Source organism: Capra hircus, chromosome 8, assembly GCF_001704415.2.
Source record: "Capra hircus breed San Clemente chromosome 8, ASM170441v1, whole genome shotgun sequence".
NCBI classification, from domain to species: domain Eukaryota; kingdom Metazoa; phylum Chordata; class Mammalia; order Artiodactyla; family Bovidae; genus Capra; species Capra hircus.
The window spans coordinates 81,069,225-81,093,298 of NC_030815.1; the positions used below are offsets into that span (position 1 = coordinate 81,069,225).

The 24,074-nt window shown below is 41.5% G+C and overlaps 1 protein-coding gene across 2 annotated transcripts in view; it reads left to right on the top strand.

Annotated features, from left to right (window-relative positions):
* Positions 1-24,074, top strand: part of C8H9orf3 (chromosome 8 C9orf3 homolog) — a 420,759-nt gene that overhangs the window by 79,649 nt on the left and 317,036 nt on the right. For both annotated transcript variants that reach the window (XM_018052467.1, XM_018052468.1), the window contains exon 3: positions 7,583-7,749. In XM_018052467.1, the coding sequence (XP_017907956.1) occupies positions 7,583-7,749 (167 nt within the window). The remainder of the gene's footprint in view (positions 1-7,582; positions 7,750-24,074) is intronic.

Sequence of the window (24,074 nt, forward strand, 5' to 3'; positions counted from 1 at the left end):
GTCCTGGTTTTGGTGATCACACCGTGAAGAAGAATGATAATAGAGAAGGGATGTGTGTGTGTGTGTGTGTGTGTGTGTGTGTGTGTGTGAGAGAGAGAGAGAGAGAGAGAGTGTGTGTGTGTGTGTGTGTGTGTGTAGAGATGAGAGAGAGGTGAGGGGGCAGTTCTGGGTGACACTTGATGTTTTAGTAGTCTGGCTCTTGGTTTTTATGTCACAGAAAGCAAGAGGGTTGCTTACCTACAACAGAAACTGTAACTTAGGTTTAACAAGAACATGGAGGCATAAAAAAAGGTCAGGTGCAGGAAGGAGAACAGAAGAAAAGGAATCAGAGGAGTCCTGAAGACTTTGTAACTGGGAAGTTACAAAGAATCTGAAATATTCTGAAATATGAAATATTTGAAAATCTGAAATATGACAGAATCTAAACCACCAACCTGTCATATCTGTGGCCTCCTGGCCTCCAGTGACCAGATCAGTACCTCAGTGCAGAAAAACATCATATCAAGCCACACCCACAGCGATAGCGGGCTCATCACCTCCTACTGTCTGTTGAAGCCACCCTCTCCCCAATTGTTCATCTGTGATAACCAAGTCTCTGAAAATGGGTGATTTTTATGGAAAGTAGTATTTTTAAACTAAAAATAACCCCCTTTCACTCCAACTGCAAAAAGAAAAAATGAAGAAAATATATGGGTTGAGCCTATTCCCTACAAGTAAAGATGGCTTCCCCTCAAAAGAGATAAGCAAATATATTTCGTTGACATCAGAGTCTATTTCCATTTGGGCTGCTATAATAAAATACTGCAGAGAGAATGGTTTATAAATAACAGAACTTAATTTATCACAGTTCTGCAGGCTAAAAGTCTGAGATTAGGGTGCCAGCGTGGTCAGGTCCCGGTGAAGGCCCTCTTTTGTGTTGCAGACTGACAACTTCTGGCTGTGGCCTTACCTGGTAGAAGGGGCCAGGAAGCTCTGTCTAGCCTCTTTTTTTTTTTTAATTTTATTTATTTTTTTATTTTTTAAATTTTAAAATCTTTAATTCTTACATGCATTCCCAAACATGAACCCCCCTCCCACCTCCCTCCCCATAACATCTCTCTGGGTCATCCCCATGCACCAGCTCCAAGCATGCTGTATCCTGCATCAGACATAGACTGGCGATTCAATTCTTACATGATAGTATACATGTTAGAATGTCATTCTCCCAAATCATCCCACTCTCTCCCTCCCTCTGAGTCCAAAAGTCCATTATACACATCTGTGTCTCTTTCCCTGTCTTGCATACAGGGTCGTCATTGCCATCTTCCTAAATTCCATATATATGTGTTAGTATACTGTATTGGTGTTTTTCTTTCTGGCTTACTTCACTCTGTATAATCGGCTCCAGTTTCATCCATCTCATCAGAACTGATTCAAATGAATTCTTTTTTACGGCTGAGTAATACTCCATTGTGTATATGTACCACAGCTTTCTTATCCATTCATCTGCTGATGGACATCTAGGTTGTTTCCATGTCCTAGCTATTATAAACAGTGCTGCGATGAACATTGGGGTACATGTGTCTCTTTCAATTCTGGTTTCCTCGGTGTGTATGCCCAGAAGTGGGATTGCTGGGTCATAAGGTAGTTCTATTTGCAATTTTTTAAGGAATCTCCACACTGTTCTCCATAGTGGCTGTACTAGTTTGCATTCCCACCAACAGTGTAGGAGGGTTCCCTTTTCTCCACACCCTCTCCAGCATTTATTGCTTGCAGATTTTTGGATCGCAGCCATTCTGACTGGTGTGAAGTGGTACCTCATTGTGGTTTTGATTTGCATTTCTCTAATAATGAGTGATGTTGAGCATCTTTTCATGTGTTTGTTAGCCATCCATATGTCTTCTTTGGAGAAATGTCTATTTAGTTCTTTGGCCCATTTTTTGATTGGGTCGTTTATTTTTCTGGAATTGAGCTGCAGAAGTTGTTTGTATATTTTTGAGATTAGTTGTTTGTCAGTTGTTTCATTTGCTATTATTTTCTCCCATTCAGAAGGCTGTCTTTTCACCTTGCTTACATTTTCCTCTGTTGTGCAGAAGCTTTTAATTTTAATTAGATCCCATTTGTTTATTTTTGCTTTCATTTCCAGAATTCTGGGAGGTGGATCTTTTATAAAGACATCAATCTCATTCATGAGGGCTCCACCCTCATGACCTGAGCACCTCCCAACGACCCCACCTCCTAATACCAACACTTTGGACATTAAGATTTCAACATATGTGTTTGGACAGACACATTCAGACCAGCAGCATAGTGTATCTCATCTTCATTTGACTGCTCTGAGAATACACAAACATGTAACTGAAATAATTGTTATTCTGACAGGTTCTTACTTTAGTTCTCTAATGGCAACAAGCCAATGCCTAGCTGTCACCCTCTATCTTACCCTGTTTTCTTTCTCATTTTCAGTTGCTTTCTCCCATTCTCGCAACTCCTGTGCAGTTAATCTGAGCTCCCCAAGGGGTCTTCCATGTGGATGGGTATCCCAGGGCATGTGGGATGAGCCCTGGTAGGAGAGTTTTCCTTTTCATGTTGGAAGGAATTGTTCAGTTGGGAAATAACGATGTTTATAAATGTCAGAGAATTGCAGGCCTGTGCCTAAACATCTATCCCATAAGCATTTTAGCAACATGGCCAAGGTGCAAGGCTGTGCGTGTTGAATAAACACAGCTGCATATATTTCAGTGATCACACATCCAGATAACTGCAGAGCATGTTTATAAATGCACATAGATTTTCATCCCCTCCTGGGACACAATGGGTAGGGAAGAGGGAGGGTGGGGAGTATGTGTGTGTGACAAGAGTCATTACAGAGTATGATTTCCAGACTCCATGAAGACCTCCTGTCCACCCATTCTCTACTTCCTGTCAGATGCCCAAAATTCCACCGCTAGACTTTTATGCGGGGGTTAAAGCTTCATCCCTCTTAAAATGTAGTTACTTGACTTTAGATTGCTTTGGACATCTGCACCTTGATGTGCGACATGCATAGGCATACCAGCTTGTGAACGCTCAAAAAGCCATCTGTTATAAAGTCACTGGCACTTGGTGTGGATGTGTTGGGGAGGGAAGAGTGAGCTGAGAAAAAGAAGAAAAGACCAAGAAGGAAGTAGACTAGGAGCGTGGAGAGAATGTACATTTTCAAGAAATCTTGCCTAGGATTGTTTTCCTGTTTATTTTTTAAATTTATTTCTGTTTCTTTTTGCCGCACTAGGTCTTCGTTGTTGCATGCTGGTTTTTTCTAGTTGGGGTGTGCGGGCTTTTCATTGTAGTGGCTTGGGTCACACCGGCCACCCCGATACAGTGTGGGAGGGGCCTCCACAGGGGTGTGAATACCTGGGGCAGGAGTCACTGGGGTCCATCTTGAGAGCTGGCTGCCTCAGGGAGGCCCTCCCTTTCTTCTTCTTCTGCAGTGAATTGCAGAGTCTTTCTGATCCGTCCTCTGCACTGTTTCCTCACATGTGCACGTGTGCACGCTAAGCCGCTTCAGTCATGTCCGACTCTTTGTGACTGTAGCCCCCAGGCTCCTCTGTCCGTGGGATTCTTCAGGCAAGAATACTGGAGTGAGTTGCCATGCCCTCCTCCACGGGATCTTCCCAACCTAGGGATCGAACCTGCGTCTCTTATGTCTCCTGCATTGGCAGGCATATTCTTTACCACTGGCGCCACCTGGGAAGCCCCTTCGCATGTGACCTCATCTCAAATCTGATAGTTTCTTCTGGAAAGTGGTTTGGAGGCTGTGGAGGAAGGCTTAGGGACCGCATACCTAAGGGCACAGGTGGAATTCATAACAATATGCCAGCAGAGCCTCCAGCCCAAACTTACAGGGAGAAGAAAAGCACACATCCTGGCAAGTCAGTCTTTTGGGGAGAATTTGCTCCACGTGCAGACAAGGGAAGAGCTGTAGCACCAGAGTCACCCAGGGAAGTGAGGTGCTGAGTGTAAGAACAAGAGAGCACAGCTGAAGCACAGATCCTTTCCCGAAGTACCCTAAGTCTTGAAACCACAATATGGGGTCAGTTCCCCCTTCCTCTCCCCAGATAAAGTCTTAGGCGATTTCTAGACAAGGGTCTCCACTTCCCTGTGAGCATCACAAATAGCTTATCTCCACAAGTCTGCTTAGATTGGAAGTGGATTCCAAGAGCTCATGAGCTGACAGACATCGTGGGGTCCGTTCTGCTTTAGTAAGAAAGGAAGCCTTGATTCTCAGTGTCTGTCACTGTCAGAGGGAGAGTTATGCCTGCCATTCGGCCAGGGGCAACATACTCTGTTTCCACTGAGGATGCTTTTCTTCTTGGGATCCTTCTCTATGATGGACTTTTTTGGGGAAAAAAACAGGTGGAATTTTCAGAACTAGGCATGACTTGACCCCACCTACCTGAGCTATTTGAGCTGCTACAGCGTCCCCCACCAGGCACCCACAGCCAGCAGCCCCAGCTAGGAGGAGGTAGTTTTAAGGGGACTTCATCATTAGGTCCTCAACTGCCTGAAGTTAACTCAGGCTCAGTCAATTAACCAGGGATCCAAGAGCAGCAGGGTGGGAGCTCAGTACTCCATGAAATCGATGGGAGACCCTGGGCCTTCCATGAAAATTTGCCTTTGTTCTTGGATGTGTGATTCTGGGACACAACCATGGGTTTTTGGTCCAGAACAGACAACTGAAGTCACATACCTGCTCCCTATCCCCATTTTGCATGTGACTCAGAGAGGTCAGGGATTTTTCCATAGCCATTTAATGAGCTGGTAACCCAGCCAGCAAAGAGTTGGACACGACTGAGTGACTGAAATGAACTGAACTGAACTGAACCCAGCCAGGACTAGTCTTCTGAATGTTTAGTCTTCTTTCTCTGCCTCATATTGAATCTGTGAGTAATCATGGCTTAAAGCTCAACATTCAGAAAATGAAGATCATAGCATCTGATCCCATCACTTCATGGGAAATAGATGGGGAAACAGTGGAAACAGTGTCAGACTTTATTTTGGGGGGCTCCAAAATCACTGCAGATGGTGACTGCAGCCATGAAATTAAAAGACGCTTACTCCTTGGAAGAAAAGTTATGACCAACCTAGATAGCATATTCAAAAGCAGAGACATTACTTTGCCGACTAAGGTCCATCTAGTCAAGGCTATGGTTTTTCCAGTAGTCATGTATGGATGTGAGAGTCGGACTGTGAAGAAAGCTGAGCACTGAAGAATTGATGCTTTTGAACTGTGGTGTTGGAGAAGACTCTTGAGAGTCCCTTGGACTGCAAGGAGATCCAACCAGTCCATTCTGAAGGAGACCAGCCCTGGGATTTCTTTGGAGGGAATGATGCTGAAGCTGAAACTCCAGTACTTTGGCTACCTCATGCGAAAAGTTGACTCCTTGGAAAAGACTCTGATGCTGGGAGGGACTGGGGGCAGGAGGAGAAGGGGACGACAGAGAATGAGATGGCTGGATGGCATCACTGACTCAGTGGACGTGAGTCTGAGTGATGGATGTGAGTTGGTGATGGACAGGGAGGCCTGGTGTGCTGCAATTCATGGGGTCGCAAAGAGTCAGACATGACTGAGCGACTGAACTGAACTGAATCATGGCATATACACTTCTAGAAGATAGACTACCTGTTTGCTCTAAGGTCCATTTTCTGCTCTTATTATCTTCTCCCAATGACAAGGAACCTCATTTCCCAGGCTCCCTTGTTTTCTGACTTCCTGTCAGGTTTGGCCAATGCAGGGCATTGATGGAACACTTGAGAGCAGGAGTTAGCAAGCAATAAACAATGTCCTGGGCTCCTCTGATGGCTTGGATGGTAAAGAATCTGCCTGCAAAGCAGGAGACCTAGGTTTGATCCCTGGGTTGGGAATCTATCCACTTTAGTATTCTTGCCTGGAGACTGAAAGATTCACACACACACACACACACACACACACACACACACACACACACACACACTATTTCCTCTCCTCTTTCTGCTTATTTTGGTGTCTCTAGCAATGACTGGGAGAAGGCAATGGCAGCCCAATCCCATGGATGGAGGAGCCTGGAAGGCTACAGTCCATGGGGTCACTAAGAGTTGGACACAACTGAGTGTCTTCACTTTCACTTTCATGCATTGGAGAAGGAAATGGCAACCCACTCCAGTGTCCTTGCCCAGAGAATCCCAGGGACGGGGGAGCCTGGTGGGCTGCTGTCTATGGGGTCGCACAGAGTCGGACATGACTGAAGCGACTTAGCAGCAGAAGCAGCAATGCCTGAGTCTCCCTGGTCCCTGCACCCATTGGACATTCTCTGCTGCGAATCTGGCTTCTGTCAAATGACTCCTATTGCTGTGAGCCCAGAGCACTCAGTAAGAGCAGCTCCTCCAACCCATGGAGTCACAGCTCCTTACCACTGTGGCTAATCTCTGGGTTGCATCACTGTCTGCTGTTTGGCTTCTCGGTACTTCTATTACTTCTAGGACCAATCCCCTAAATTAAATTACCTCTGTTTATTAAGACCTACACTGGTTTGTGTTTTCCTTTCTGGACCCTGACTGATGGAGTAGGATCATCATCCTGTGTGTTCTTGCTCACTGTAAGAATACAATAAATCTTCAGTCATAATAGTGTTAACTATTCTAAAAAGGAAAACCAGTTTATGCAAGAGAGGTAGCACTCCACTTTTTCCATTTACTCCATAAATAAAGCTGATTAAAACTATATCATATTTGCCATAACTCTTGAAAAACAAAAAGTGGAAACATTTTGCTAAGACATCTTGCCAAGGGTCAGTCCGTGCCTTCTAATCAGTGATGTTAAAAGAATATATTTCTTTGATCTCAGAGATTTTTTTCCATTTCTCTTTGTGACTTATCACGGAAGGGATTATTCTTGGTGTGTGTAGGTTTGTATTTTTTAATTGTAGCAGAATGGGCCCCAATGTCATGCCATTGGTTTCTTATACTGGCTTTGGTAACAACTCTGCCCTTGGCCTTCCCATCACAAGCCTGCTTGTTGTGACCTACAGTCCTGTTTATATGCCAACCCCTGTTCTTGGCCTCCGCACAAGGATTCCCACAAGGGTTCCATTTGAGATGGTGGTTTCCAAGATTGGGGGTATCTGCCCGCCAGCACTGCATTTGAGACCACCAGCTTGTTTTTCCAAGTATTAATATCTCAGTATCACTAAACATATTTTCTTTTCCAGAATATTTTCCAAAAGTTTTGTAAGAATGTCTCTAAAACTTTTTTGTTTTGAAGGCCTAAGGGCTTAAGGAGAAGGGCAAGGTAATGTAAATTTTAACTTGGCAGACTAGTATTTAAAACTTTATCCAAAAAATATTTTTCCGCTTAGAAAAATAAAAACGTCTTTACATATTTAAGTAATTCATTTGGGAGAAATAACCACTCAGCTATTCACATAGTCCTTGGCAGATGTCAGTTCAAGATGCTTTGAAACCAATCAACTACAAGTCTCAGATAGTTTCTCTTTGAAAGCTCAACTTAACATTTGCGACCATGGTGGTAAGGAAAGTCACAACTCATTTTAAAGATTCTCCGCCTTTGTTTCTTTTTCTTCTGCAGGCCATGTGTTTATACTGTGGGATCTCCCATAAACAACAGGGCCCTTTTTCCATGCCAGGAGCCACCCGTTGCCATGTCAACATGGCAGGCTACAGTTCGAGCAGCTGCATCCTTGGTTGTTTTAATGAGCGGGGAGAATTCTGCGAAGCCAACACAGCTTCGGGAAGGTACTGTACATGTGTTCCGTGCTTCTTTATGTATTGCACACATGTTGGACCCAGGAACCCAATACACAGGGTTTTTCTCAGCTTTAAAAGAGCTCCTTTATTAGCTGGGTTGGACTGAACATGATATAAAACATCCTGTCAGAGAAAACACCAGGGGATGGGGAAGGGCACTTGGGAGCCTGTGCATGCCACATGGGGCTCTTCATGCCAGAGTTATCAATTCTTAGATTATTAAAGGCAGTTCCCTTCCCTGGTGGCTCAGACGGTAAAGCATCTGCCTACAGTGCGGGAGACCTGGGTTCAATATCTGGGTCGGGAAGATCTCCTAGAGAAGGAAATGGTAACCCACTCCAGTATTCTTGCCTGGAAAATCCCATGGATGGAGGAAGCTGGTTAGGCTACAGCCCATGGGGTCACAAAGAGTTAGACATTACTGGGATGCTGAGGAGGATCGTTCACCTGATGGTTTGTAGACCATAAGTGGGTGGTCTTGGTTGAAGACTTTCTGGACATGCAAGTGTGTCATGGGAACACCATTACAGTTGAGTTGTTTGTGTTTTGGTCATGGAGCCTGTGCAGGGTTATTCATAATGCTGAGCAATAGTTCCCCTGTTGGCTGCCCGCTGGAGTTGTCCTGGTATTGCTCTACTCTTATTCTATTGGGCCATGAAGTTTTGAGTCAAAGGTGTGTAAGAAAGATGGAAGGCAGGTACTAATGCATCATCAAGGTTTTCTCTGTGAATTTCCTACTTGTTGTAGTAATTGACACTTTCAGTTGAGATCTGGAGCTTGTTGATGCCAGGTGAAGTTTTTGTGATTGTAATATTTCTTCATCTAAATATGGTGTCTTCTTCCACCATTTATTATAGAAACTTCAAAATTTACAAAAAGTAAAAGTAATAAAGTGAAAGAGGAGGGAGAAAAAGTTGTCTTAAGGCTCAACATTCAGAAAACAAAGATCATGGCATCTGGTCCCATCACTTCATGGGAAACAGATGGGGAAACAGTGGAAACAGTGTCAGACTTAATTTTTTGGGCTCCAAAATCACTGTAGATGGTGATTGAAGCCATGAAATTAAGAGACGCTTACTCCTTAGAAGGAAAGTTATGACCAACCTAGATAGCATATTGAAAAGCAGAGACGTTACTTTGCTAACAAAGGTCCGTCTAGTCAAGGCTATGGTTTTTCCGGTAGTCATGTATGGATGTGGGAGTTGGACTGTGAAGAAAGCTGAGCGCCAAAGAATTGTTGGTTTTGAACTGTGGTGTTGGAGAAGACTCTTGAGAGTCCCTTGGACTGCAAGGAGATCCAACCAGTCCGTTCTAAAGGCGATCAGTCCTGGGTGTTCATTGGAAGGAATGATGCTAAAGCTGAAACTTCAATACTTTGGCCACCTGATGCGAAGAGTTGACTCATTGGAAAAGACTCTGATGCTGGGAAGGATTGGGGGCAGGAGGAGAAGAGGATGACAGAGGATGAGATGGCTGGATGGCATCACTGACTCAATGGTTGTGGGTTTGGGTGAACTCAGGGTGTTGGTGATGGACAGGGAGGCCTGGCGTGCTGCAATTCATGGGGTCGCAAAGAGTTGGACACAACTGAGGGGCTGAACTGAACTAAACTGAACTGAAAAGTAATAAAATTAATTTTAAAGAAAATGATCGCTAATATTTTATAGCATTTCCCTCTGGTATTTAAAATCTATGTATATATTATATATTGTCATTTAAAAATTGCCAGCAGAGCATATAGCAGTTTTCACTTACAGTGTATCTTGTATGTCTTTCCAGACATTAAGTATTTTTGAAATTAATGATTTTAATGTCTGCATAATATTTTATGAGCCTATCAGATTTTATTACATTTCCATATTACAGACAATTGTATTGTTTCCAAGGTTTTTTCTTATTATAAATAAAGTCACATTTAATTTCTGAGGAGATAGTTTGTATAAACTTAGGATTATCGAGTCAAAAGTTTTGAACCTGTTGAAGGCTGTTGGTACTTATCTCAAGTTGTTTTTCAGAAAGGTTGTGACACTTTACATATCCATCAGCAGTTATGAAGTCCCCCTCATCCTTGGAGTTTCACGCATCTTATAGGCAAGAGGTTTCTTTTTAATTTGGATTACTTTGATTATCAGTGAGCTTTCATATGTCCTTAGCTGTTTCCATTTCCTATCTGTTAATTTCCTTTGCCCATTTGTATATTGAGATGTTAGTGAGGTTTCCAAAAGTTTGTTTGATTTGATCTTTAAAAAATAAAGTTACTGGGGCTTCCTGGTTAGTGACCACATGGAGACATGAGGAGAATGGTAGCCCTGGAGAGGGCATGGAAGTTCCACTCTCTTTCTCACATACCTTGCCCTGTGCAGTTTTCCACCTGGCTGTTCCTGAGTTGACTGTCCACTGGTCATCAAACCCAGCAGACAAGTGCACAGGTCTGTTTTTCTTCAGGTCTTCATTTCATTATGGAGGCTCTCATGTTACATAAAACTTCTGTTACGTAAATCTGTAATCTGTTCTCCCATTCAAAAAAAAATAAAACGAAATAGAGGGATAATCTCTTGTATTTGTGTATTTTTCTCAATTTTTGGATGCTTTTTAATTTTATAGAATATTTCTGACCTATACGATATTTTAATTCTCACATAGTCAGATATGTCAGGCTTCTCTTGGCAAGGCTTTCTTGGCTCTAAGATTCACCTGTTTTATTCTAATATTTTTATCTAACTTTAATTTATTTTTTAGTAACTTCACTCTGGAATCTGTTTGTAGTTTAATCTGGTCACTGTTGTGAAATAAGGACTGCTGTTTAGTCACTAACTTATGTCTGACTCGTTGTGATCCCAGGGACTGTAGCCCTTTCTGTCCTTTATTATGCCCACCTTTGCATGAAATGTTCCCTTGGTATCTCTAATTTTCCTGAAGAGATCTCTAGTCTTTCCCATTCTATTGTTTTCCTCTATTTCTTTGCATTGATCACTGAGAAAGGCTTATCTCTCCTTGCTGTTCTTTGGAACTCTGCATTCAAATGGATATGGCTTTCCTTTTCTCCTTTGTCTTTCACTTCTCTTCTTTTCACAGCTATTTGTAAGACTTCCTCAGACAACCATTTTGCCTTTTTGCATTTCTTTCTCTTGGGGATGGTCTTGATCACTGCCTCCTGTACAGTGTCATGAACCTCCCTCTACAGTTCTTCAGGCTTTTTCTATCAGATCTAATTCCTTGAATCTATTTGTCACTTCCCACTGTATAATCCTAAGGGATTTGATTTAGGTCATATCTGAATGGTCTCAACAGATAACAATTTTCAACAAAATGTGGAGAATTCTTAAAGAGATGAGAATAACAGACCACCTGATCTGCTTCTTGAGAAATCTGTATGCAGGTCAGGAAGCAACAGTTAGAACTGGACAAGGAACAACAGACTGGTTCCAAAGAGGGAAAGGAGTATGTCAAGGCTGTATGTTGTCACCCTGCTTATTGAACTTGTATGTAGAATACATCATGAGAAACACTGGACTGGGTGACACACAAGCTGGAATCAAGATTGCCAGGATAAATATCAATAACCTCAGATATGCAAATGACACCACCCTTATGGCAATAAGCGAAGAAGAACTAAAGAGCGCCTTGATGAAAGTGAAAGAGGAGAGTGAAAAAGTTGGCTTAAAGCTCAACATTCAGAAAACGAAGATCATGGCATCCGGTCCCATCACTTCATGGCAAATAGATGGGGAAACAATGGAAACAGTGTCAGACTTTATTTTGGGGGGCTCCAAAATCACTGCAGATGGTGACTGTAGCCATGAAATTAAAAGACGCTTTCTCCTTGCAAGAAAAGCTATGACCAACCTAGACAGCATATTAAAAAGCAGAGACATTATTTTGCCAACAAAGATCCGTCTAGTCAAGGCTATGGTTTTTCCAGTGGTCATGTATGGATGTGAGAGTTGGACTATAAAGAAAGCTGAGAACTGAAGAATTGATGCTTTTGAACTGTGGTGTTGGAGAAGACTCTTGAGAATCCCTTGGACAGCAAGGAGATCCAACCAGTCCATCCTAAAGGAGATCAGCCCTGAGTGTTCATTGGAAGGACTGATGTTGAAGCTGAAACTCCAATACTTTGGCTACCTGATGCGAAGAGCTGATGCATTGGAAAGGACCCTGATGCTGGGAAAGATTGAGGGCAGGAGGAGAAGGGGACGACAGAGGATGAGATGGTTGGATGGCATCACTGACTCAATGGACGTGAGTTTGAGCAAACTCCAGGCATTGGTGAGGGACAGGGAGGCCTGGCGTGCTGCAGTCCATGGCGTCACAATGAGTCAGACATGACTGAGCGACTGAACTGAACTGAACTGAACTGAATAGTCTAGTGGTTTTCCCTACTTTCTTCAATTTAAGTCTGAATTTGGCAATAAGGAGTTCATGATCTGAGCCACAGTCAGCTCCTGGTCTTATTTCTGCTGACTGTATAGAGCTTTTCCATCTTTGGCTGTGAAGAATGTAACCAATCTGATTTCAGTGTTGACCATCTGGTAACGTCCATGTGTAGAGTCTTCCCTGTGCTGTTGGAAGAGGGTGTTTGCTATGACCAGTGCATTCTCTTGGCAAAACTCTATTCACCTTTGCCCTGCTTCATTCTGTACTCCAAGGCCAAATTTGCCTGTTACTCTAGGTATTTCTTGACTTCCTACTTTTGCATTCCAGTCCATTATAATGAGAAGGACATCTTTTTGGGGTGTTAGTTCTAAAAGGTCTTGTAGGTCTTCATAGACCGTTCAACTTCAGCTTTTTCAGCATTACTGGTCAGTGCATAGACTTGGATTACTGTGATATTGAATGGTTTGCCCTGGAAATTAACAGAGATCATTCTGTCATTTTTGAGACTGCATCCAAATACTGGATTTCAAACCCTTTTGTTGACTATGATGACTACTTCATTTCTTCTAAGGGATTATTGCCACAGTAGTAGATATAATGGTCATCTGAGTTGAATTCACCTATTCCAGTCCATTTTAGTTTGCTGATTCCTAAAATGTCAATGTTCACTCTTGCCATCCCCCATTTGGCTACTTCCAATTTGCCTTAATTCATGGACCTAACATTCCAGGTTTCTATGCAATATTGCTCTTTACAGCATTGGACTTTACTTCCATCACCAGTTACATCCACAAATATGCGTTGTTTTGCTTTGGCTCCGTCTCTTCATTCTTTCTGGAGTTATTTCTCCACTGATCTCCAGTAGCATATTGGGCACCTACCGACCTGGGGAGTTCATCTTTCAGGGTCCTGTCTCTTTTTGCCTTTTCATACTGTTCATGGGGTTCTCAAGGCAAGAATACTGAAGTGGTTTGCCATTCCCTTCTCCAGTGGACCATGTTTTGTCAGAACTCTCCACCATGACCCATTTGTCTTGGATGGCCCTAGACAGAATGGCTCATAGTTTCACTGAGTTAGACAAGGCTGTGGTCCATTTGATCAGATAAAGGACAGAAATGGTATGGACCTAACAGAAGCAGAAGTTATTAAGAAAAGGTGGCAAGAATACACAGAAGAACTGTACAAAAAAGATCTTCATGACCCAGGTAATCACAAAGGTGTGATCACTCACCTAGAGCCAGACATCCTGGAATGTGAAGTCAAGTGGGCCTTAGGAAACATCACTATGAACAAAGCTAGTGGAGATGATGGAATTCCAGTTGAGCCATTTCAAATCCTGAAAGATGCTGCTGCTAAAGTGCTGCACTCAATATGCCAGCAAATTTGGAAAACTCAGCAGTGGCCACAGGACTGGAAAAAGTCAGTTTTCATTCCAATCCCAAAGAAAGGTAATGCCAAAGAATGCTCATACTACTGTACAATTACACTCATCTCACATGCTAGTAAAGTAATGCTCAAAATTCTCCAAGCCAGGCTTCAACAGTACATGAACTGTGAACTTCCAGATGTTCAAGGTGGTTTTAGAAAAGGCAAAGGAACCAGAGATCAAATTGCCAACATTCCTTGGCTCGTAGAGACAGTGAGTGAATTCCAGAAAAACATCTACTTCTGCTTTATTGACTATGCCAAGACAGTGTGGATCAGAACAAACTGTGGAAAATTTTGAAAGAGATGGGAATACCAGACCACCTGACCTGCCTCCTGAGAAATCTATATGCAGGTCAGGAAGCAACAGTTAGAACTGGACATGAAACAACAGACTAGTTCCAAATAGGGAAAGGAGTATGTCAAAGCTGTATATTGTCACCCTGCTTATTTAACTTATATGCAGAGTATATACATCTTGAGAAATGCTGGACTGGATGAAGCACAAGCTGGAATCAAGATTGCTGGGAGAAATATCAATAACCTCAGATATGCAAGTGACACCAGCCTTATGGCAGAAAGAGAAAATGAACTAAAGAGCTTCGTGATAAAAGTGAAAGAGTAGAGTGAAAAAGTTGGCTTAAAACTCAACATTCAGAAAACTAAGATCATGGCATCTATTCCCATCACTTCATGGCAAATAGATGGGGAAACAATGGAAACAGTGACAGACTTTATTTTGGGGGGCTGCAAAATCACTGCAGATGGTGACTGTAGCCATGAAATTAAAAGACGCTTTCTCCTTGCAAGAAAAGCTATGACCAACCTAGACAGCATATTAAAAAGCAGAGACATTACTTTGCCAACAAAGGTCTGTCTAGTCAAAGCTATGGTTTTTCCAGTAGTCATGTATGGATGTGAGAGTTGGACTATAAAGAAAGCTGAGTGCTGAAGAATTGATGCTTTTGAACTGTGGTGTTGGAGAAGACTCTTAAGAATCCCTTGGACAGCAAGGAGATCCAACCAGTCCATCCTAAAGGAAATCAGTCCTGAATATTCAATGGAAGGACTGATGCTGAAGCGGAAACTCTAATACTTTGGCCATGTGATATGAAGAACTGACTCATTTGAAAAGACCCTGATGCTGGATAAGATTGACGCAGAAGGGGATGACAGAGAGTGAGATAGTTGGATGGTATCACCGACTCAATGGACAGGAGTTTGAGTAAATTCTTGGAGTTGGTGATGGACAGGGAAACCTGGGGTGCTGCAGTCCATGGGATCACAAAGAGCTGTACATGAATGAATGACTGAACTGAACTGAGCTGAAGTGGACTGTAGCCCACCTGGCTCCTCTGTCCATGGAATTCTCCAGGCAAGAATCCTGGAGTGGGTTGCTATTTCCTTCTCCAGAAATAAGGACTAAACATTTTTATTTTCAAATATAAAACCAGCATCAAGATCATTTAATGAATCTTTTCTGATTTGTGATGTCTTCTTCATCATAAATTAGATTTACACATGTAACAAAGTATTCAATGAATGTTTACTTTATTCTCAAAGTCAAAATTAAACAAATTATACATCTAAAAATTTAATTAAAAAAAATAAGTCATATTTACATGGGTCATTTACAAATAAACAAAGGATAAAAAAAAATTTTATGATGTCTTCTTTTTACTCCTAATTCCCAACTATCCAGTAACCCTTCCTCAAGGCAACCAAGGTCACCAGCTTCCTTTATACAATATATTTTTTCCTCTTTTGTTGCACAAAACATAACATGCTGTACACATTTTTGTGTAATGATCCCTCTTTTAGAATAACCTGTTCTTATAGACAGTTTCATATCTGACCATAAAGAGCTTCCTCATTAATTTTAATACTATAGAGTGTTCCATAAGTGGATGTTCACAATTTAGTTAAGCAAAATCTCTTGACTTTATTCTATATTATATAAGGAATTTAATGATCATCTCTGGGTTGGGAAGATCCCCTGTAGAAGGAATTGGCTACCCACTCTGTTATTTTTACCTGGAGACGTCCATGGACAGAGGAGCCAGGTAGGCTACAGTCCATGGGTTCGCAGAGGTGGACATGACTGAGTGACTAACACTTTTCACTTACTTCTATCAATTTCCCTTGCCCACAGTCTCCAGTTTTAATTAATATAATTTGGAATTGAGACTCATATTATCTATATATTTTGTTTTTATTTTAAATCTTCTCAAGGAGTTATAATCACTGTTGTACATTTTTATCCAGTTTCAAATTATATTTGCAGTAAGTATTCAGACTTTCTTTACTCTTGATCTAAGTTTGACTCATCTCTAAGTCAACTGGGAAATGGCTATAGTATTTTTTTCCCCCAGAATGATGGCTATTGGTATGTTTTCTGATCCAGACAGTTGTACTCATTTTGCACGCTAGTAAGGTTATGCTCAAAATCCTTCAAGTTCGGCTTCAACAGTACATGAACTGAGAACTTCCAGATGTAGAAGCTAGATTTAGAAAATGCAGAGAAACTAGAGATCAAATTGCCAACATCTATTGGCTCATAGAGATAGCAAGTGAATTCCAGAAAAACATCTACTTCTGTTTCATTTACTATACTAAAGCCTTTGACTGTGTGGGTCACAACAAACTGTGGAAAATTCTTAAAGAGATGGTAATGCCAGACCACATTACCTGTCCAAGAAACCTGTATGCAGGTCAAGAAGCAATAGTTAGAACCAGACATGGAGCAATGGACTGGTTCCAATTGGGAAAGGAGTACGTCAAGACTATATATTGTCACCTTGCTTATCTAATTTATATGCAGAGTACATCATGAGAAATGCCAGCGTGGATGAATCACAAGCTGGAATCAAGATTGCAGGGAGAAATATCAAGAACCTCAGATATGCAGGTGATACCACTTAATAGCAGAAAGTGAAAAGAAACTAAAGAGCCTCGTGATGAGGGTACAAGAAGAGAGTGGAAGAGCTGGCTTAAAACTCAACATTCAAAAACTAAGATCATGACATCTGTCCCATCACTTCATGGCAAATAGAAGGGGGAAAAGTGGAGGCAGTAACAGATTTTTTTATCTTGGGTTCCAAGAACACAAAATCAGTCACTGTGGATGGTGAATGAAACCATGAAGTTAAAGCTATTTGCTCTTTGGAAGGAAAGCTATGACAAACCTAGATAGTGTATTAAAAAACAAAGACATCACTTTACTGGCAAAGGTCCATATAGTCAAAGCTATGGTTTTTAGAGTAGTCATGTATAGACATGAGAATTGGACCATAAAGAAGGCTGAGCCCTGAAGAATTCATGCTTTTGAACTGTGCTGGAGAAGACTTTTGAGATTCCCCTGGACAGCAAGAAGATCAAACCAGTCAATCCTAAAGGAAATCAACCTAGAGTATTCATTGGAAGAACTGATGCTGAAGCGGCCACCTGATGCAAAGAGCCAACTCATCAGAAAAGACCCTCATGCTGGAAAAGACTGAAGGCAAAGGGAGAAGAGGGTGGCAAAGGATGAGGTAGTTAGATAGTATCACCAGCTCAATGGACATGAATTTGAGCAAACTCCATGAGATAGTGAAGGACAGGGAAGACTGGCATGCTGCAGTCCATGGGGTCACAAAGAGTTGGATACAACTTAGAGACTGACCAACAACAAATGTATTTAATCAGCACCCCTATGAAGATACGGAACATTTCCATTTCCTAGAAATCCCCTTGTGCCTTTGCCATCCCTACTTGAGTGATTCCTCCCTAACCCCACTCTAGTCAACCACTGATCTTATCTCCATGCCTATAAATTAGTTTTACCTCTCCTAAAATCTGTATGCAGGTCAGGAATCAACAGTTAGAACCGGACATGGAAAAACAGACTGGTTCCAAATAGGAAAAGGAGTGCGTCAAGGCTGTATATTGTCACCCTGCTTATTTAACTTCTATGCAGAGTACATCACGAGAAACGCTGGGCTGGAAGAAACACAAGCTGGAATCAAGATTGCCGGGAGAAATATCAATAACCTCAGATATGCAGATGACACCACCTTTATGGCAGAAAGTGAAGAGGAGCTAAAGAGCCTCTTGATGAAAGTGAAAGAGGAGAATGAAAAAGTTGGCTTAAAGCTCAACATTCAGAAAACGAAGATCATGGCATCTGATCCCATCACTTCATGAGAAATAGATGGGAGAAACAGTGTCAGACTTTATTTTTGGGGGCTTCAAAATCACTGTAGATGGTGACTGCAGCCATGAAATTAAAAGACGCTTACTCCTTGGAAGAAAAGTTATGACCAACCTAGATAGCGTATTCAAAAGCAGAGACATTACTTTGCCAACTAAGGTCCGTCTAGTCAAGGCTATGGTTTTTCCAGTGGTCATGTATGGATGTGAGAGTTGAACTGTGAAGAAGGCTGAGCGCCGAAGAATTGTTGCTTTTGAACTGTGGTGTTGGAGAAGACTCTTGAGAGTCCCTTGGACTACAAGGAGATCCAACCAGTCCATTCTGAAGGAGATCAGCCCTGGGATTTCTTTGCAAGGAATGATGCTAAAGCTGAAACTCCAGTACTTTGGCCACCTCATGTGAAGAGTTGACTCTGGAAAAGACTCTGATGCTGGGAGGGATTGGGGGCAGGAGGAGAAGGGGACGACAGAGGATGAGATGGCTGAATGGCATCACTGACTCGATGGACGTTGAGTTTGAGTGAACTCCGGGAGTTGGTGATGGACAGGAAGGCCTGGCGTGCTGCGATTCATGGGGTCGCAAAGAGTCGGACATGACTGAGCAACTGAATTGAGCTGAAACATTCTTGTAAATTGAGTCATTCATGTGTACTCTTTTGTGTCTGGCTTCTTTCACTTGACATGAGTGTGAGACAGACCCACATTGTTGTGAGTATCAATAGTTATTCTTTTTTAAAAATTGATGAGTAATAATCCATTGTATGAGTAAACTAGTTTGTTTATCCACTCACCTGTTAATGGACATTTGAATTTGTCGTGTACATTATGAAAAGTATTCTGTGAATATTTCTGTGTAAGTCTTTTTGTGGACAAAGGTTTTAATTTCTCATGGGTAAATACCTAAGAGTGGAATTGCTGGATCATATAAGTGTATTTTAACTTTGTATCTGACAAACTATTTCCAAGTAATTCAGTTATTTTTTATTCCACCAGCAGTTTATGAGAGTCCAATAGCTGTGTATCTTTGCATACACTGCATATTGTCAGTCCCTTTAATTTTAGCTCTAAACTGGGGTGAAATACTATCTTGTGGTTTTAGTTTGCATTACTCTGATAACTAATAATGGTGAGCAACTTTCATGCAATTCTTGTATATGCCTTTAAAAAGTGTCTCTTCCAAGTCATTTTGTTTTTTTGTTAGATTATGAGAATTTATAACTTTACATATTTGATATTCTTTATATATTTGATATTCTAGCCTCTAGATATGTGTCACAAGTATATTCTCCTAGACCGTATGGTTTGCCTTTTCATTTTTTATTTACACTTTATACCACTGATTTTCCATAGAGACATTTTATTCTTTAGTAATTCCATTATAGATTATTACTGTAATAATCTTTGCAGTTCTTCCTTAAGCTTTTTTTGGTTACTTTGTTGTCTTTTGATCTCAGTCTGTTGTACTGTTTGAGCTAGTTGTCTTCTCACAGCTTTTTTTTTTTTTTTTTTTTTTCAGTTTTATCAGTTTGTTGCTACCAGCCCATCTCCTTCCACCCTCATGCACACGTGCTCAATCATGTAACCCCATGGACTGCAGCCCGCCAGGCTCCTCTGTCCATGGACTTTTCCAGGCAAGAATACTGGAGTGGATAGCCAGTTCCTTCTCCAGGTTTCTCATGGCTTTTTATCTTTTTTCGTAAAAGTTATATCTTCATGTATCTAAATGGGATGCCAGTATTCCAAACTTGTTTCCCTTCCAGTAGTAAATTCATTTCTGAGGCATGTTCTTCTTCTGAGTCCTTAGAACAATATTTACTTTTACCTTTATTCTGCAATATTTTTGCCCCATCATGCTCTTGGTTTTCCTCTCTAGGGTGTTTCAACAGACAGGATAAAGTCTGTGGATTTCCCTTAGCTCCATTCACTGTCCACTTCTGTGCTACCTGAAATCGCCTCGCTGTTTAACAGATGACAGATTAGTTATGCACACAGCCCCTCTTGTGAATTGTCTAGTGAGGTTCTTTGGGACTTACACAGCATCTTTTTTTTTAACCCTCCCTGCTTGTTTCCCTGACTTGCTAAATTGCTTGAGTAAATTCACCATTGTACACAGGTCTCCAGCGGGCATCGATACCTGGGCTCCTCCAGCCTCCATTTCTGGCTTACTTGTGATGATGACTAACTGCACTTCCTAAGATGCGATGTTGGGAGTTGCATCTTCCAACTCCCACCTCAACAAGCCTACATACTTTCTCCTTCATGATTGGGCCCTTGGAGTTCAGATGTAAAAGCTGTGTTTGGCAGTTTTTCTCAAATTTGAGCATTATTTTACTTTTCAGAGGGGAAAAATTCTCCTGATTCACCAGAGTTGACTTAAGTTATTTGTATTAGAATAATATTTTTAAAACTATAAATGTAAGCTTGTAACTCTTATATATCTGTCATGTCAAAATAAAATATAAATTAAATGCAGACCAAACTATTAAATCAATAAAATTCAAATGAACAACTTCAATTTAAGGTAAAGATTTTTATTTTGCTGAAATGAAAATGCTCCTTACGATATGTATGTGGTGCTGACAGCTCCGGGAAGGTCCTTTTGAGGTTGTTGTTCCTGTTCTGCCCTAAGCCATGTGATGATCTTCTCCACCACTTTTCTTCCACATGCTGTAAAGCTTTTGCTTACACAGCATGCTCTGATGTCATTTACCTTTACCCACCAAAAGCATCATTCTTACATTCTTTTCTCATTATCACTCAGTAATTAAAGCAGTGCTACATGTCTGTGTGAAATCATATACACTACTGCAGATGTGAACTTTGAAATTGTTTGGCAGGACCCCTTTGTATCTGGATAATCCAGCCCACTGTCCAGATCCCGCCTACTGCCTGTTTTTGTAAATAAAGTTTTATTGGAATACAGCCATTGTCTATGGCTGCTTTGGTGCTGTAATCAGTATCGGTATCAGTTCAGTCGCTCAGTCGTGTCTGACTCTTGGTGACTCCCTGAACCGTGGCACGCCAGGCCTCCCTGTTGATCACCAACTCCCAGAGTTTACCCAAACTCATGTTCATTGAGTCGGTGATGTCATCTAACCATCTGATCCTCTGCCGTCCCCTTCTCCTCCTGCCTTCAATCTTTCCCAACATCAGGGTCTTTTCAAATTAGTCAGTTCCTCGCATCAGGTGGCCAAAATATTGGAGTTTCAGCTTCAACATCAGTCTTTCCAATGAACACCCAGGACTGATTTCCTTTAGGATGGACTGGTTGGATCTCCTTGCACTCCAAGGGACTCTCAAGAGTCTTCTCCAACACCACAGTTCAAAAGCATCAATTCTTTGGTGCTCAGCTTTCTTTACAGTCCAACTCTCACATCTGTACATGACTACTGGTAAAACCATAGCCTTGACTAGACGGACCTTTCTTTACAAAGTAATATCTCTGCTTTTTAATATGCTGTCTCAGTTCAGTTCAGTTCAGTCACTCAGTCGTGTCCGACTCTGCAACCCCATGAATCGCAGCACGCCAGGCCTCCCTGTCCATCACCAACTTCTGGAGTTTACTCAAACTCATGTCCATCGAGTCGGTGATGCTGTCCAACCATCTCATCCTCTGTCATCCCCTTCTCCTGCCCCCAATCCCTCCCAGCATCAGAGTCTTTTCCAAGGAGTCAACTCTTCGCATGAGGTGGCCAAAGTATTGGAGTTTCAGCTTTAGCATCAGTCCTTCCAATGAACACCCAGGACTGATCGCCTTTAGAATGGACTGGTTGGATCTCCTTGCAGTCCAAGGGACTCTCAAGAGTCTTCTCCAACACCACAGTTCAAAAGCATCAATTCTTCGGCGCTCAGCCTTCTTCACAGTCCAACTCTCACATCCATACATGACCACAGGAAAAACCATAGCCCTGACTAGATGGACCTTTGTTGGCAAAGTAATGTCTCTGCTTTTTAACATGCTATCTAGGTTGGTCATAACTTTCCTTCCAAGGAGTAAGTGTCTTTTAATTTCATGGCTGTAGTCATCATCTGCAGTGATTTTGGAGCCCCCCCAAAATAAAGTCTGACACTGCTTCCCCTGTTTCCCCATCTATTTTCCCTGAAGTGATAGGACCAGATGCCATGATCTTCGTTGTCTGAATGTTGAGCTTTAAGTCAACTTTTTCGCTCTCCTCTTTCACTTTTATCAAGAGGCTCTTTAGCTACTCTTCACTTTCTGCCATAAGGATGGTGTCATCTGCATATCTGAGGTTATTGATATTTCTCCCAGCAATCTTGATTCCAGCTTGTGCTTCTTCCAGCCCACCATTTCTCATGATGTACTCTGCATATAAGTTAAATAAGCAGGGTGAAAATATACAGCCTTGACATACTCCTTTTCCTATTTGGAACCAGTCTGTTTTTCCATGTCCGGTTCTAACTGTTGCTTCCTGACCTGCATACAGGTTTCTCAAGGGGCAGGTCAGGTGGTCTGGTATTCCCATCTCTTTCAGAATCTTCCACAGTTTATTGTGATCCACACAGTCAAAGGCTTTGGCATAGTCAATAAAGCATAAATAGATATTTTTCTGGAACTCTCTTGCTTTTTCGATGATCCAGCAGATGTTGGCAATTTGATCTGTGGTTCCTGTGCCTTTTTAAAACGAGGTTGAACATCTGGAAGTTCATGGTTCACATATTGCTGAAGCCTGGCTTGGAGAATTTTGAGCATTACAGGGCCTACACAGCCTAAAATATTTACTAACTAGCCCTTTACAGAAAAAAAGTCTTCTGACCCTTTCAATATCTATTTGAAGGTTATCATCAAAAATTAAAACAAGAGTTGACTTTTAACATTTTCTATGAAAATGTTAAATACCACCAAGAATATATCTGTGGATATCTTTTTTTTTTTTTCAGAATTACTAATCAGGGCATGGTTATAATAAAGTAGATGCTAATTGGGTTTTGCTTATATACAACTTACACCTTATGTGATACCTCAGAGTAGACTTTCCCAGTTCACACTGAGGGAGGATTTAAGAAAGAACTTTCTGCATCATACTGTGTGCCTCGCGCAGCCCAGCAGCTGGGGTTTATCAGAGGACAGCCAGGCAAGTGCAGTCACAACACCCTCTGCCCCAAATGGCTGTTCTGAGGATGGAATAATATCTCCAAATGTGTCTGTACTCCTTGGAGAAAAAGGGTGTGTGGACACAAGATGCTGTTACTTCCTTTCCAAGTCATGTTTTCTAGATTGGTGCATTGGTCTCCTAGGACCTCCACTCTGTTGTGCACAATGCCCTTTAAAACAATGAGCTATCCTTGAAAACATGAGCAGCAAAACTCAACCCGCAAGTCACAGTTTCCATCACAGCAACACATCAACCTGATTAGTACATTTGCCAGGCGTCAGCTGATTTCCCGAAAGAAGCAAAGCACCTGGGAGCAGCACAGTGTAATGAGGCTGATAACAGCGCCCGAACTGATAACAACGCTAGGCAGGGGACGGAAATCAGATGAGGGACCTCTGTGTTCTTACTGCGTGGGGGAAATCATTCCTCCTGGCTATTTTAAAGAAGAAGACTAATGGTTTAGATGGTAGCGTGATGACTGTTATAAGAATTTTAGTAGCTGAGAAGTCACTATCCTTTTTCTCAACAAGGCTAAGTCAAAACCATAGATTTAGTTTGACTCGTTTGGCTCCTTTATTATATAACTTGCTCAGCATAATGTCATTTGGGCAGACAGAAATGTTTACCTGTGTATTATTGTCAGCCTGCATTCCCTGCCAAAATGTAGCTAAACAACTAAGCTCAGAGACCCCCCCCAATGCCCAGTACAGTGTTTTGTATATAACAGGTACTCAGTACCTATTTGTTGAATAAATGTGTTCTCTGTAATCAGACAGGTTCATGGAAGAAGCATTCAAAATCACTATTGATAGTAACAAAAATTATTTCAGGGTCATTCCTTTAGTTTTGCCTCTGATTGAAGTTTATACCTTTTCCCCAGGTTCAGTATTTAAAAGGAAAAAAAAAAATGGTAGTAGTACATTCTAATTTCCTCCTGCTTGGTAATTTTGTTGTTGTTAATTTAATTTTGTTTAACTTTTGCAGGGTCTGCTTCCTAGGAAATTAAAAAAAAAAAAACTCCAGTTATATTTTTCATGGGAAGCCACAAATAAATGAATAAGACTGACTAACTGAAACTTCTTCCAATTGTAGGAGAAAAAGCATATGAACAAGTGAAAGATGTTTTTTTAAAAAAAAAAAACTATATGTACCCTCGCTTAAGATCTGATTTCATTTTTCTGTGCAAAAGTAGGAGACTGTAGACATTAC